Genomic DNA, 16749 nt, shown 5'->3' on the forward strand with positions numbered 1-16749 from the left:
TTTTGACCTTGCAGTCAAGGATATCCCATGAAAGTGCAACCACTTATTTCTAATGGGGTCCTTTGGTTTTTGCTGAAGAGACAGCAAGCAGACGAGACAGTATTGGGATACAAGGGATCCGGTTGCGATACCATAGCTCTTTGCGAATAGATCCCTTGGTTCTTTTACGTGCTCAGTGTATAGCACCAATACACGTGAGAATTACCTGGGTTTCATACCAGTACATCTCTAGTTGGGTGGGAAACACTTGAAGCATTTCTGAAATTTCCAGTGCCCCGGCCGGGAATTGAACTGGGGACCTCTGGAATGGTAGACCAGAGTGTTACCACTCGACCACCGCACCACCTTAGTGTGTTTGTTAATCAGGGTCTCTGCTGTGGGTTTGAGTCTCACTGAAAACAGAAAATCATGTAAAAACGTTCTTTGCTTACTTAAGATGGTAGTGATATAGCACAACTGGTGAAAGACGTCGGACCGCAGACAATACGACAATAGGTATATGTAAAATAATACAGACTGTTTTCCGTTTATTTTACTTTGATAGTTTTTTTAACTTTTAAATAAAATGGATTTAAACGGCTATTTTTGCTGGTAATGTAACAAACTCCAAGCGCGAATCTTAAAATCACTGCTTCCGCATAGAAGAAAGTTGGAAGTGAGTTAAGTTAAGGTATAACACAAACATTAATAGGAAATAAGCGCTAATCACTTTCTTTCTGATATGGCTGGAAATTGAACAGAATTTACAAATTTAACAAAAGTAACAAACAGGCATACAACAGCGAAAAATACCTGTTTCCGTACGGACATCACCATCTTGATTGTCACTATAAAGGAGGAACTAGTGTTGAATATTGCTGTATAAAATTACTTGTAATGTGTAAACAAAATCTAAACCAGGTTTTTTTTAAGAATGTGCGTATACATATTTCAAATATGTACAGATTCTTTCGTGTCTAGCCAGTTGACTTTTATTTGATCATTTACATTGTATTTCGATTCAACACTCTGTCATTGATTTGCGTGTGATGCAGCTAAGAACTGCACAGAAAAAGGCATTCATTATTTTTTATCTAATTGATACAGCTTTTGATCTTTCATCAACACCAACCACAATCTTTTTAGCTCGACTATTATGTATGAAATATATATAGTGGAACTATCCTACTCACCCCGGCGTCGGCGTCACGTTAGCGTGAGTGTGCAAATGTTAAAGTTTGCGTACCACCCCAAATATTTTCTATGTCCCTTGTTATATTGCTTTAATAATTTGCATACTTCTTTACCAACATGACAACACCCTATTAACAAGAGCAGACATCTGTATCAAGCATTTTGTAAGAATAATGGCCCTTTTTTCACCTAGAATATGCAAATATTGATATATCTATGTTAAAGTTTGCGTACCACCTCAAATATTTTCAATGTCCCTTGACATATTGCTTTCATATTTTGCAAACTTCTTTATCAATATGAACCCAATCGTTTAGGTTTCGAAAAATGCTCATAACATATATGTCGCTTCAGATAGCAACTTGATATTTGGCATGCATGTGTTTCTTATGGAGCTGCACATTTTAAGTGATGAAAGGTCAAGGTCATCCTTCAAGGTCAAAGCTCAAATATATGGCTTCAAAGCGGCGCAGAAGGGGGCATTGTGTTTCTGGCCAACACATCTCTTGTTGATTCATATACTTGTTACCTTTACAATAGACTATGGATACCTCTGTCTGTATGTGATCAGTTGAGTCCATAGAATTATACTGTGTGTGTGTGTGTGTTTCTAGTACCTCACAGCGTTTCAAAATGTCCAGATATCAATCCTTTCAGTTAAAGATTTCAATACCTCTATCTGTATGTAATGTGCTTCTAGTGTGTGTTTGTGTGCCTTGTACCTCACAATTTCTTAACAGTAAATGTGTCTGGTACCTCACAGCGTTTTAATATTTCTGAATATCATTCCACATACATCGCATATACATGTACATTACAGCAGTGTGTTTGTTAACAAGGGGTTCTTTCTGCTTTGGGTTTGAGTCCCACTGAATACAGAAAATCATGTAAATGTAGGGTATATGCTTACTTAAGATGGTAGTGATAAAGCACTACCAGTATTCCCAGAAACAGAGGTAATGTAAATGGTGTGTATGTATATCTGTGAAATGAAGTGCAAGAGCTAAAGCACATTAAAAGCCAAATACAAATAATTTGTCACAGTTGACAGAGAGTGCTTTATTTCATACAGATAATGATGATGATGATGATGATGATGATGAGTTCGAAGAAGCTGGCTTTGAACCTTCCAGTTCTAAAAATGCCGAAAAGGACTCATCTACAGGCACATCTTGTTTCAAGAACAGACTAGAAAGTGCAAGTTTAAGGGATACGGCTGGTTTTATAATAAATGATCAGCTCTTTTGCGGGTTTTGTGGAGATTTGTTTGTGATTCCTTATCAGCTTACTTAAAAAATTACATTTTGGTGAATACCTCTATCTGTATTTAGTGTGTTTCTAGTGTGTGTGTGCCTCGTACCTCACAATGTGTGAACAGTTAATGTTATATTACACCTTTGGATTGCATTACTGAACTTTTTGATTACAATGATTAAATGCTGTGCGTTTTTATCCTTATTATGTCGTACAACCGGTTGGTGGTCTCTGAAAAGGTAGTTACTTCAGTTATGACTTATGAACAATAATTTTGTGAACTGCTTAAAAAAACATGTTTATCTGTTTGGAGGTGCAAAATCCAATTGATTCAATATACAATACATTGACATGAGATGTTTCTTTTCTGGAAGATGTTGACGGGCATTATTCTAGAAAAGAGCCATCATTCCAGTATGCTGAAAACATCCCCTCAAGCTCTCCTGGTCCTAAAAATGAGCACCAAAGGCCAAAGTGTCAGAGGTGGGTCTGATTATAATATTAAATAAGGTCAAAGATCACGACAATTTGGCCTGATGAGCTGGCTTTGCAAACATTCAAGACTTTTCTGGTCATTATTTGCTCCATGTTTGTAAGTCATATATTTGTTTCCTTTACGATAGACTATGGATACCTCTGTATGTATGTGTTCAGTTGAGTACATAGCACTCTACTGTGTGTGTGTGTGTGTGTTTCTAGTACCTCACAGCGTTTCAAAATTTCCAGATATCAATCCTTTCAGTTAAAGATTTCAATACCTCTATCCGTATGTAATGTGCTTCTAGTGTGTGTTTGTGTGCCTTGTACCTCACAATGTCTTAACAGTAAATGTTATATTACAACTTTGAATTGCATTACTGCTTTTTTGGACCACAATAAGTAAATGCGGTGGGTATGAACCCAACTTAAGCCTTAAAACCAGTCTTGGCCTCTGACGTTGTTAATTCAGTTATTACTTATTTATGATAATTTTTATTAACTGCATGCTTTAAAAAAAACGTTTGCAGGAGCAAAACCCAATTAATTACAGAAAAAATACATTAACAAGGGATGTTTCTTTTTTTGCAGATAATGATTGAACTGATTCTAAAAATGAGCCATCCAGTATTGGTGAAATCGTCTCCTTCAAGCATTCCTGGTTTCAAAATCAGCATCAAGGCCAAAGAGTCAGAGGTGAGTCTGATTATTATAATAAATGAGATCAAAGATCACGATAATTTGGCCTGATGAGCTGGCTTTTCAGACCTTTAAGACATTTCGGGTCATTATTTCCTCCATGTCTTTGATTTATATTTGTGTTTTTTTTTACAATAGACTATGGATACCTCTGTCTGTATGTGTTCAGTTGAGTACATAGCATTCTACTGCGTGTGTGTGTGTGTGTGCCTGGTACCTCACAGCGTTTCAAAATTTCCATATGTCAATTCTTATGCATTGCATATACATTACAGCAGTGTGTTTGTTAACCAGGGTCTCTGGCTGCTGTGGGTTTGAGTCCCACTGAATACAGAAAATAATGTAAAAATCTAGGGGTGTCTGCTTACTTGAGATGGTAGTGATAATCACTACCGGTATTCCCAGAAACAGAGGTTTTGTAAATACATGTAAGATGTTTTGTTTATCAGTGAAATGCAGTGCAAGAGGTAAAAACTTAATGATAGGCAAATACAAATACTTTGTCACAGTTGACAATGAGTGCTTTATTTCATACAGATAATGATGATGATGATGATGACGAAGAAGCTGGCTTTGAACCATCGAGTTCTGACGGTGCGGAAATGGACTTGGCTACAGGCACATCTTGTTTCAAGAACAGACAAGAAAGGGCAAGCTTAAAGGGTAAGGCTGGTATTATAATAAATGACCAGCTCTCTTTTGGTTGTTGTGCAGATTTGTTTGTGATCCCTTACCAACTTACTTAAAGAATTACATTTGTTTAATACCTCTATCTGTATGTACTATGTTTCTAGTGTTTATGTGACTCGAACCTCACAATGTCTGTACCGTAAATGTTATATTAAACCTTGGATTGTATTAATGCACTTTTTTACCACAATAACTAAATCCTGTGGGTTTCAACCCTTATTAGGCTGTACAACCAGTTGGTGGCCTCTGAAAAGGTTGGTTAGTTCAGTTATGACTTATGAATGATATTTTTATGAATTGCTTGTTTAAAAAAAATGTAAAAAACAGTTTGGAGGTGCAAAATCCAATTGATTCAAGATAAAATTCATTTACATGGGATGTTTCTTTTCTGGCAGATGACGATGGGAGTGTTTCTAGAAATGAGCCATCCAGTTGTGCTGAAAACAACTCCTCTTCAAGCTCTCCTGGTTCCAAAATGAGCACCAATAGCCAAAGTACAGAGGTGGGTCTGAATATAATATTTAATGAGGTCAAAGATCACGATAATTTGGCCTGATGAGCTGGCTTTGCAGACCTTCAAGACATTTCTGGTCATTATTTCCTCCATGTCTTTGATTCATATTTGTGTTACCTTTACAATAGACTATGGATACCTCTGTCTGTATGCATTCAGTTGAGTAAATAGCATTCTACTGCGTGTGTGTGTTGCTGGTACCTCACAGCGTTTCAAAATTTCCAGATATCAATCCTTTCAGTTAAAGATTTCAGTGAATACCTCTATCCGTATGTAATGTGCTTCTAATGTGTGTTTGTGTGCCTTGTACCTCACAATGTCTTTACAGTAAATGTTATATTACACCTTTTGATTGCATTACTGCATTTTTGGACCACAATAAGTGAATGCGGTGGGTATGAACCCAACTTAAGCCTTAAAACCAGTATTGGCCTCTGAGGAGGTTGTTAATTCAGTTATTACTTATTTATGATAATGTTTATGTACTGCATGCTTTAAAAAAAACTGTTTTCAGGAGCAAAACCTAATTTATGTCAGAAAAAATACATTAACAAGGGAAGTTTCTTTTTTTGCAGATAAAGAATGAACTGATTCTAAAAATGAGCCATCCAGTATTGGTGAAATCGTCTCCTTCAAGCATTCCTGGTTCCAAAATCAGCATCAAAGGCCAAAGCGTCAGAGGTGAGTCTGATTATTATAATAAGTGAGATCATAGGCCATGATAATTTGGCCTGATGAGCTGGCTTTTCAGACCTTTAAGACATTTCTGGTCATTACTTCCTCCATGTCATTAATTCATATTTGTTTGTTTTTTACAATAGACTATGGATACCTCTGTCTGTATGCGTTCAGTTGAGTACATAGCATTCTACTGTTTGTGTGTGTGCCTGGTACCTCACAGCCTTTCAAAATTTCCACATGTCAATTCTTATACATTGCATATACATTACAGCCGTGTGTTTGTTAACCAGGGTCTCTTGCTGCTGTAGGTTTGAGTCCCACTGAATACAGAAAATTATGTAAAAATCTAGGGGTGTCTGCTTACTTAAGATGGTAGTAATATAGCACTACCTGTATTCCCAGAAACAGAGGTAACGTAAATAGAGTGTTGGTTAATCAATGAAATGCAGTGCAAGAGGTAAAAAAAATGAAAGGAAACTACAAATACTTTGTCACTGTTGACAGTGAGTGCTTTATTTCATACAGATAATGATGATGATGACGAAGAAGCTGGCATTGAACCTTCCAGTTCTAACTGCAGAAATGGACTCAGCTACAAGCACATCTTGTTTCAAAAACAGACAAGAAAGGGCAAGCTTAAGGATAAGGCTGGTATGATAATAAATGACCAGCTCTCTTTTGGTTGTTGTGGATATTTATTTGTGATCCCTTAACAATGTACTTAAATAATTACATTTTGGTGATTACCTTTTTCTGTCTGTACTATGTTTCTAGTGTGTGTGTGTCTCGTACCTCACAATGTCTTTACAGTTAATGCTACATTGAACCTTTGGAATGCATCAATGTACTTTTTTACCACAACTAAATGCTGTGGGTTTGAACCCTTCTGAGTGTGTTCAAGCAGTTGTTGGCCTCTGAAGAGACTGTAAGTAAGGATATGACCTATGAATTATCATTTTGTGAATTGCTTGATAAAAAAAAAGAAAACTGTTTCGATGAGTAAAACCCAATTAATGAAAGATAAAATATTTTATTCATAACAACCACCAAAAGCAAAAGCGTCAAAGGTGGGTCTTGTTATTATAATACATGTGCTCATAGACCTTGATAATATGGCCTTATGAGCTGACTTGGCAGACCATCAAGACATTTTTGGTCATTAATAACCTGTCGTTGTTTCATTTTTATGCCCCCCTACGAAGAAGAGGGGGTATATTGCTTTGCACATGTCGGTCGGCCTGTCGATCGGTCCGTCCACCAGGTGGTTTCCGGATGATAACTCAAAAACGCTTGGGGCTAGGATCATGAAACTTCATAGGTACATTGATCATGACTTGCAGATGACCCCTATTGATTTTAAGGTCACTAGGTCAAAGGTCAAGGTCACGGTGACCCGAAATAGTAAAATGGTTTCCGGATGATAAGTCAAGAACGCATACGCCTAGGATCATGAAACTTCATGGGTAGATTGATCATGACTCGCAGATGACTCCCTATTGATTTTGAGGTCACTAGGTCAAAGGTCAAGGTCACGGTGACCCGAAATAGTAAAATGGTTTCCGGATGATAACTCAAGAACGCATACGCCTAGGATCATGAAACTTATTTGGTAGATTGATCATGACTTGCAGATGACCCCTATTGATTTTGAGGTCACTAGGTCAAAGGTCAAGGTCACGGTGACCCGAAATAGTAAAATGGTTTTTGGATGATAACTCAAGAACGCATATGCCTAGGATCATGAAACTTCATAGGTAGATTGATCATGACTCGCAGATGACCCCTATTGATTTTGAGGTCACAAGGTTGAAGGTCAAGGTCACGGTGACCCGAAATAGTAAAATGATTTTCGGATGATAACTCAAGAACGCTTTTGCCTAGGATCATGACACTTCATAGGTACATTGATCGTGACTCGCAGATGACCACTATTGATTTTCAGGTCACTAGGTCAAAGGTCAAGGTCACAGTGACAAAAATCGTATTCACACAATGGCTGCCACTACAACGGACAGCCCGTATGGGGGGCATGCATGTTTTACAAACAGCCCTTGTTTTCCTTTACAATAGACTATTGATACCTCTGTTTGTATGTGTTCAGTGGAGTAAATAGCATTTTACTGTGTGTGTGTACCTTGTACCTCACAGTGTTTTAACATTTCCAATTATCAATCCTTATACCTTGCATATACCTGAGAGCATTACGTTTCTTAACCAGGGTGTCTGGCTGCTGTGGGTTCAATTCCCACTGAATACAAGAAATCATGTAAAAATGTAGGGTATATGCTTACTGAGATGGTAGTGATACAGCACTTCTGGTATGCCCAGAAACAGCGGTAATGTCAATAGCTTGTCTGTATATCAGTGGAATGCAATGCAAGAGGTAAAGACAAGATAAAGTGCCAAAATTGAATGCTTGTCAAAAGTGACGGGAGAATGCTTTATTTAATACAGGTAATGAAGGTTATGGTGACGAAGAAGCTTGCTCTGAACCTTTAAGTTCTAACGCACTGTTAGAAAAAAGGACACATCTTCACGCACATCTGGTTACAAGTACAGAGAAGAAAGGGCATGTAAGGGGTAAGGCTTTTATTGTATTAAATGATCAGCTCTCATTGGATTGTTGTGGAGATTTGTTTGTCACCACTACCAACTTACATAAAGTGTACATTTTGGTTAATACCTCTTTATGTATGTTCTGTGTTTCTAGTGCATGTGTGTGTGTGCCTTGTACCTCACAATGTCTGTTCAGTAAATTGTATATTACATCTTTGAACTGCACTTTGACAGCAATAACGAAATGCTGTGGGTTTGAACCCTTCTGAGTGTGTTTAACCAGTTGTTGGCCTCTGAAGAGATGGTTAGTTAGGATATATATTATGAATGATAATTTTGTGAACTGCTTGATTAAAAAAATGAAAACTGTTTTGATGTGCAAAACCCAATTAATGAAAGATAAAATGCATTATTCATAACAACCACCAAAGGCGTGTCGGAGATGGGTCTGATTATTATTATACGTGTGCTCATAAACCTTGATAATTTGGCCTTATGAGCTGACTTGGTCTTCAAGACATTTTTAGCTCTGCTGTTTTTGAAGAAAACCCGAGGTATTGTCATAGCCAGCTCGTCCGCATCGAGTTAAAACCTTAACATTTGCTCTAAAATCAAAGTGCTCAACCTTCAACTTTGAAATTTCATATGTAACTCCACATGAATGAGTTCTACACGCCACACCCATTTTGGGTCACTAGATCAAAGGTCAAGGTCACTGTGACGTCAAAACAAAAATTAAAACCGAGCCGAGCATTGGCACCCGCTATGTGATGCTCTTGTTGGTCATAATAACCACCATGTTGTTGTTTCATATTTTTATTTCCTTTACAAAGGACTATGGATACCTATGTCTGTATGTGTTCAGTTGAGTAAATAGCATTATACTGTGTGTGTGTGCCTTGTACCTCACAGCGTTTTAACATTTTCAGATATCAATCCTTATTCCTAGCATATACCTTAGAGCATTGTGTTCGTTAATCAAGGTGTCTGACTGCTGTGGGTTTGATTCCCACTGAATACAGTAAATCATGTAAAAATGTAGAACATATGTTTACTTAAGATGGTAGTGATATAGCACTTCTGATATTCCCAGAAACAGCGGTAATTCAATAGCGTGTCTGTATATCAGTGGAATGCAATGCATGAGGTAAAGACAACATAAAATGTCAAAATTAAATGCTTGTTACAAGTGACGGGAGAATGCTTTATTTAATACAGGTAATGAAGGTGGTGGTGACGAAGAAGCTTGCTCTGAACCTGTAAGTTCCAACGCACTGTTAGAAAAGGACACATCTTCACGCACATCTGGTGTCAAGTACAGAGAAGAAAGGGCGAGCGTAAGGGGTAAGGCTGGTTTTGTATTAAATGATCAGCTCTCATTGAATTGTTGTGGAGATTTGTTTGTCACCACTACCAACTTACTTAAAGTTGACATTTTGGTGGATAACTATATGTATGTACTGGGTTTCTAGTGTGTTTGTTTGTTTATGCCTTGTACCTCACAATGTATGTTCAGTAAATTGTATATTACACCTTTCGACTGCACGTTTTGACAACAATAACTAAATGCTGTGGGTTTGAACCCTTCTGAGTGTGTTCAACCAGTTGTTGGCTTCTGAAGAGATGGTACATGTAACTTCGGGAGTGACCTATGAATGATAATTTTGTGAACTCCTTGATTAAAAAAAAGAAAACTGTTTTCGATGAGCAAAACCCAATAAATGAAAGATAATATACATTATTCATAACAACCACCAAAGGCTAAAGCGTCTGAGGTGGGGTCTGATTATTATAATACGTGTGCTCATGGACCTTGATAATTTGGCCTTAACGCTGGGTTTTGCAGACCTTCAAGACATTTTTGGTCATTAGTTCCTCCATATCGTTGATTCATATTTTTTTATCTTTACAATAGACTATGGATACCTCTGTATGTGTTCAGTTGAGTAAATAGCATTCTACTGTGTGTGTGTGTGCCTTGTACCTCACAGCGTTTTAACATTTCCAGATATCAATCCTTATACCTTGCATATACCTTAAAGCATTGTGTTTGTTAACCAAGGTGTCTGGCTGCTGTGGGTTCGATTCCCACTGAAAGAGTAAATCATGTAAAAATGTAGGGTATATGCTTACTGAGATGGTAGTGATACAGCACTTCTGATATTCCCAGAAACAGTGGTTATGTCAAGAGCTTGTCTGTATATCAATGAAATGTAATGCAAGAGCTAAAAACAACATAAAATACCAAAATTAAATGGGTGTCACAAGTGACGGGAGAATGCTTTATTTAATACAGGTAATGAAGGTGGTGGTGACGAAGAAGCTTGCTCTGAACCTTTAAGTTCCAATGCACTGTTAGAAAAGGACACATCTTCACGCACATCTGGTTACAAGTACAGAGAAGAAAGGGCGAGCGTAAGGGGTAAGGCTGGTATTGTATTAAATGATAAGCTCTCATTGGATTGTTGTGGAGATTTGTTTGTCACCACTACCAACTTACTTTAAGTGTACATTTTGGTGGATACCTCTATATGTGTGTACTGGGTTTCTAGTGTGTTTTTTTTGTTTATGCCTTGTACCTCACAATGTCTGTTCAGTAAATTCTATATTACACCTTTCGATAGCACGTTTTGACAACAATAACTAAATGCTGTGGGTTTGAACCCTTCTGAGTGTGTTCAACCAGTTGTTGGCTTCTGAAGAGATGGTACATGTAAGTTAGGGAGTGACCTATGAATGACAATGTTGTGAACTGCTTGATTAAAAAAAAAGAAAACTGTTTCGATGAGCAAAACGCAATAAATGAAAGATAATATACATTATTCATAACAACCACCAAAGGCTAAAGCGTCTGAGGTGGGTCTGATTATTATAATACGTGTGCTCATGGACCTTGATAATTTGGCCTTAAGCGCTAGGTTTGCAGAACTTCAAGACATTTTTGGTCATTAGTACCTCCATATCGTTGATTCATATTTTTTTATCTTTACAATAGGCTATGGATACCTCTGTCCTGTATGTGTTCAGTTGAGTAAATAGCATTCTACTGTGTTTGTGTGTTGCCTTGTACCTCACAGCGTTTTAACATTTCCAGATATCAATCCTTATACCTTGCATATACCTTAAAGCATTGTGTTTGTTAACCAAGGTGTCTGGCTGCTGTGGGTTCGATTCCCACTGAAAAGAGTAAATCATGTAAAAATGTAGGGTATATGCTTACTGAGATGGTAGTGATACAGCACTTCTGATATTTCCAGAAACAGTGGTTATGTCAATAGCTTGTCTTTATATCAATGTATTGCAATGCAAGAGGTAAAGACAACATAAAATGCCAAAATTAAATGGGTTGTCACAAGTGACGGGAGAATGCTTTATTTAATACAGGTAATGAAGGTGGTGGTGACGAAGAAGCTTGCTCTGAACCTTTAAGTTCCAATGCACTGTTAGAAAAGGACAAATCTTCACGCACATCTGGTTACAAGTACAGAGAAGAAAGGGCGAGCGTAAGGGGTAAGGCTGGTACTTGTATTAAATGATCAGCTCTCATTGGATTGTTGTGGAGATTTGTCACCACTACCAACTTACATAAAGAGTGCATTGGGGTGGATACCTCTTATTAATGTACTGTGTTCTAGTGCGTGTGTGTGTGCCTCGTACCTCACAATGTCTGTTCAGTAAATTGTATATTACACTTTTCGACTGCACGTTTTGACAACAATAACTAAAAAAGAGGCCCATGAGGGCCTGAAATCGCTCTACTGCTTTAAACACGTCACTGTGACCTTGACCTTTGACCCTAGCAACCTGAAAATCAATAGGGGTCATCAGCAAGTCATAATCAATGTACCTATGAAGTTTCATGATCCTAGGCCTAAGCATTCTTGAGTTAACATCTGGAAACCATTTTTTACTATTTCGAGTCACTGTGACCTTGACCTTTGACCCAGTGTACCTGAAAATCAATAGGGTTCGAGTCCTCATTAATATAAAGACACTGAGCAAGTTTGAAAAGAATGGGATGAAAACTGTGGACGTTATCGGATAAACAAAATTTTACTATTTCAAGTCACTGTGGACCTTGACCTTTGACCCAGTGAACTTGAAAATCAATAGGGTTTGAGTCCTCATTAACATAAAGACACTGAGCAAGTTTAAAAAGAATCGGATGAAAAACTGTGGACTTTATCGGATGAACAAGTTTTTACTGTTTCGAGTCACTGTTACCTTGACCTTTGACCCAGTGACCTGAAAATCAATAGGGTTCGAGTCCTTATTAATATAAGACCACTGAGTAAGTTTCAAAAGAATCCGATAAAAACTGTGGACCTTTTTGGAATAAACAAGTTTTTACTATTTCGAGTCACTGTGACCTTGACCCTTTTACCCAGTGACCTGAAAATCAATAAGGTTTGAGTCCTCATTAAATATAAAGACACTGAGTAAGTTTTGAAAATAATCGCATGAAAACTGGACTTTATCGGATAAACACAAGACAACGTCTAACACACACACAGACACCATGCCATCCCATAAGCTCTTCTGCCTTTGGCAGTAGAGCTTAAAAAATCAAAATGCTTCTAACCTACAACTTTGAAACTTCATATGTAGCTGCACAGTGATGAGTTCCACACTCCACGCCCATTTTTTGGTCACTAGATCAATGTCAAGGTCACTGTGACCTCGATTTTTTTTTAACTGCAACCGCAGCGAGGCGAGCATTGGCGTCCGGTATGCGGTGCTCCTTGTCTCAGGACCTTTAGTTAGACCCAAAGGTGAAGGTAAGGGTTGGCGGATCTTAATTTCCTATGATATAACTTGGTCATTGTTTCAACATAATGGCCAATTTGGAAGCATCCATTAGCACTACTGATATCCTGTTGTCCCCTACAAGTGAAACCGGAGGGGGACTTATGGTTGACGCTCCGTGTGTCAGTCTGTCTGTCCGATCACACTTTACTGATCCTGCGATAAACTTTAAAAAGTTCTTCATATTTTTTCATGAAACTTGAAACATGGATAGAATGCAATATGGAGAGTATGCACGTCATTTCATTGGTTCCTAGGTCAAGAATTCTGGTTGCTATGGCAACAATTTATAAAAAAAATCACTGACCAATGGTGGAGTTTCACCGGTGTAGGGGACAATATTGCTTGGCAATCTCTTGTTATAAGATAGTGTAGGAAGATTATTTTTTAAATGAACCTCTTTCAGACCCTGAATCTTCTGACACAGACCATGATGTGCCAGTAAGACAACCACATGCAAAACCTGGGCCGTCCACAACTGTAACCATGTCGGGTCATCCCAGTAAGTAGGCTTTGTTTCAACAACAAAACGGTATTCCTGAAAGTCACAGTATAATGTTTTTGTTTAAAATTCGTAATGAATGTACAATTAACACAGTAATTGAAATAAGCTCACTCTACTTTGACACAATTTAACTTTGCCAAGAAGCTTCATAGGTGTTCCTAGCTTATCTTTAAATCGTTACTTCAATCTTGCTCATAACTCAAAATCTGTAAGACATATCAAAATGAAACTTAATAAATGGATACATCTTAATGTGTGGACATTTATTACTAAGTAACTATTACTCAAAGTATCCGGTTATATTAAGCATAATTATTTTTTAGATGTCTTCAAGAGAATTGAGAAAATGTTCAAGTGATATCACTTCAGATCTTTTGTTTCAATAGAAAGTCACATTCTGAATAGTATATTGTGCAACTTTTCATTTGATTAAGTACAAGCAGCATTTCAAATAAAAAGATGCACACCTTTAAATCATGGTTCATCTTCTGGAACAGTTTGTTGAGATGAACTTTTTTATACTTATTATATTTCGTGAGATGCTTGTTGGTGGTCATCATGGAACAGAAGAGGCAATTGAATATGATTTTATTACTTTTTCAGAGAGGCTTCAGAAACTCGGTGTAAGACCAGAGTCATCTTTTGAAGACGGCTGTGTCAAAACGAATATTTTGTGTTGAGGAAGGAGCTTAAAGCGTGAAGACTGTGAAAGAGTAATGCAAAAATATGAATTCTACACGGGATTGTCATGGAAAAAAATTAAAAAAAAAACACGATTCATAACTGGATTACTGGCTAAAAGTGAAAACAAAAATGATTTTATAGCTTTTTAGCCCACTGCGCACAATGTTCTCATGGTGAGCTTTTGTGATCGCTTTTGCCCGTTGTCCATCTTGCGGCATCACATTTGCCTTGTTAATATTCTAGAGGTCACATTAATTGTCCGATCTTCATGAATATTTATTGACGATTTGGTCCCAATGATATCTTGGAATAGATTACAAAATGGTTTCGGGTTGGTTGAAAAACAATAATTTACACGACAGGCCATATACTCCATACTTAAATCAATATTGTTATATGCAAAGCAGCAATGCTTAAAAGAATAATACAAATTGGGGAGGGGGCATTACTCGTATGAAAAACAAGAGTGGTGGTATTTGTTATAACACGTGTAAAACAGTTGGATTTTTCTGGGCCAAAGACAACTAGTTCATAACGACCAACTTCTTAATTTTTTGCATAGCTCGTCATATGATTTCCATTCAGATTTACTTCAGAAAAAATCTATTTCATATCTCTGATGCCAGAAGCTATACATATGTTTATAGAAGAGAGAGTAAATCTGAGATCCGTTTTCATTTATGATATTTGAAATGGCATGTTTAGACGAAGATTCTCTACACATTTTCTACATAATATATATATATATTTTTTGTAAAAATGGTTTCGGTTGGTTGAAAAACAGTAATTTACACGCCATATACTCCATACTTAAATCAATATTGTTATATGCAAAGCAGCAATGCTTAAAAGAAATAATACAAAATTGGGAGGGGGCATTACTCGTATGAAAACAAGATGGTGGTATTTGTTATAAACACGTGTAAACAGTTGGATTTTTTCTGGCTGAAGATAACTATTCATACGACCAAATTCTTAATTTTTGCAAAGCTCGTCAAATTGATTTCCATTGTAGAATTTACTTTAGTTCGGAGTTGCGAACCGAATTGACCATGTTTTTGTTAGCAAGTAACACTGTACAACAAGGTCTATTTTTTCTCCACTCTCAATAAACATGTTTTACTTACTCTGCAATAGTTTATGAGTTACTAAATCCTTTTTGAAACATTGGACCATTTTCTTTATTAACAGATCATACTTGCACAATTGTTGTTATGTTTCTTTATGGTTAAGGCATTGTGACATGTATATAATTTGATTTTTATGCCCCCCGATAGAGGGCATATAGTGATCGGAGACCGTCCGTCTGTTCTGTCTGTCTTTCCGTCACAGCTTGCGTTTATGGTTCGCATTTAGGTTTAAAAAAATGCTCAGAACTTCTATGTCCCTTCAGATAGCAACTTGATATTTGGCATGCATGTGTATCTCGTGGAGCTGCACATTTTGAGTGGTAAAAGGTCAAGGTCATCCTTCAATGTCAATGGTCAAATATATCACTTCAAAGCGGCGCAGAAGGGGCATTGTGTTTACGACAAACACATCTCTTGTTTCAGATGATATTGTCTGAACTTGACATTAGTTCTATGTGTGATGATTAAAGCATTGTGTCATGTAGGAAGATATTTTGCTTAAATGTTTTCATGTTGTGGTATTCACTCTTCTATATACTTTGTGTCAGAAGAAATTAAGTCTTTGATTTTTATAATATACAATTGTAATTAGATGTTTTCTGATGAGATGCTGAACTTGACATTTGTTCTAGGTGGGAGGGTTAAGGGCATTGTTTCATGTATGATATATTTTGCTTAAACGTTTTCATGTGTGGTAATTGACTCTTCTATATAAGTTTGTGTCTGAAGAAGTAAAGTGCTTGATTTCATAATATACATCTATAATTTGATTTTTATACAGCCCCCGTTTTCAAAACGGACGTCATTATATTTCACCCTTGGCGGGCGGGTGACGCCGCCGGTGGGGTGGACGGGCGGTTTCCACAGCAGTTTCTGCTCTCTATTCAAATAGTTTTCATCTAAGTCTTCACCAAACTTGGTCAGAAGTTGTATCTAGAGCAATATCTAGGTTAAGTTTGATATGGGTCTGTCGAGTCAAAAACTAGGTCGCGGGGTCACTTAGTGCATTTCAGGATTAGTATGGTTTCCGCTCTCTAACTGAAGAAGTTTTATTCATCCGATCTTCACCAAATTTTGGTCAGAAAGTGTATCTAGGACATATTTAGGGGAGTCAAGTTCGAATATGGTTTATGCTGGGTCAATACAGTCACGGGATAACCAAGTGCATTTCAAGGGATTAGCATGGTGTCCGCTCTCTTAATTGAAGTAGTTTTTTTTGTGTACATGATATTTAGGTAAAAGTTTCAAATATGGGGTCATGCCGGGTCAAAAACTAGGTCATAAGTCACTTAGTGCATTTCAAGCATTTAGCATGGTGTCTGCTCTCTAATTGAAGGTAGTTTTGATCCGATCTTCAACCAAATTTGGTCAGAAGTTTGTGTCTAGATGATAGTCCCAAAACCTTCAAAAGGGCGTATCCTATGACAGTTTGGCACTCTTGTTTCCAGATGATTTGTCTGAACTTGACATTGTTCGAAGTGTAAATACATTTTGAAACTACTTTTTGTCATAAAAATGTTTGGGAGTAGTTTTTGGAGGAATAAACTGTTTTAAATAAAAATCGACGTTTCTTGTGGATT

The 16749-nt window shown here is 37.2% G+C and overlaps 1 protein-coding gene across 1 annotated transcript; it reads left to right on the plus strand.

Annotated features, from left to right (window-relative positions):
• The first annotated feature begins 702 nt into the window (after positions 1–702).
• Positions 703–14035, plus strand: LOC127831071 (uncharacterized). Its single transcript, XM_052356058.1, has 12 exons — positions 703–2910; positions 3496–3600; positions 4141–4266; positions 4689–4795; positions 5383–5488; positions 6014–6139; positions 7943–8068; positions 9263–9388; positions 10341–10466; positions 11429–11554; positions 13257–13352; positions 13959–14035. Exons 3-12 carry the CDS (start codon positions 4206–4208, stop codon positions 14033–14035), a joined length of 1077 nt encoding a protein of 358 aa, XP_052212018.1. The 5' UTR covers positions 703–2910; positions 3496–3600; positions 4141–4205.
• Positions 14036–16749: the final 2714 nt, after the last annotated feature.

Source organism: Dreissena polymorpha, chromosome 5 (assembly GCF_020536995.1).
Source record: "Dreissena polymorpha isolate Duluth1 chromosome 5, UMN_Dpol_1.0, whole genome shotgun sequence".
Classification (NCBI taxonomy): domain Eukaryota; kingdom Metazoa; phylum Mollusca; class Bivalvia; order Myida; family Dreissenidae; genus Dreissena; species Dreissena polymorpha.

Bases quoted from the DNA above. Each gene is read 5' to 3' on its own strand.
- LOC127831071 (XM_052356058.1), top strand. From the start codon at position 4,206: ATGGACTTGGCTACAGGCACATCTTGTTTCAAGAACAGACAAGAAAGG. The intron at 10,467-11,428 runs GTAAGGCTGGTA...TATTTAATACAG, and splicing joins AGAAAGGGCGAGCGTAAGGG to GTAATGAAGGTGGTGGTGAC. The intron at 13,353-13,958 runs GTAAGTAGGCTT...TTACTTTTTCAG, and splicing joins AACCATGTCGGGTCATCCCA to AGAGGCTTCAGAAACTCGGT.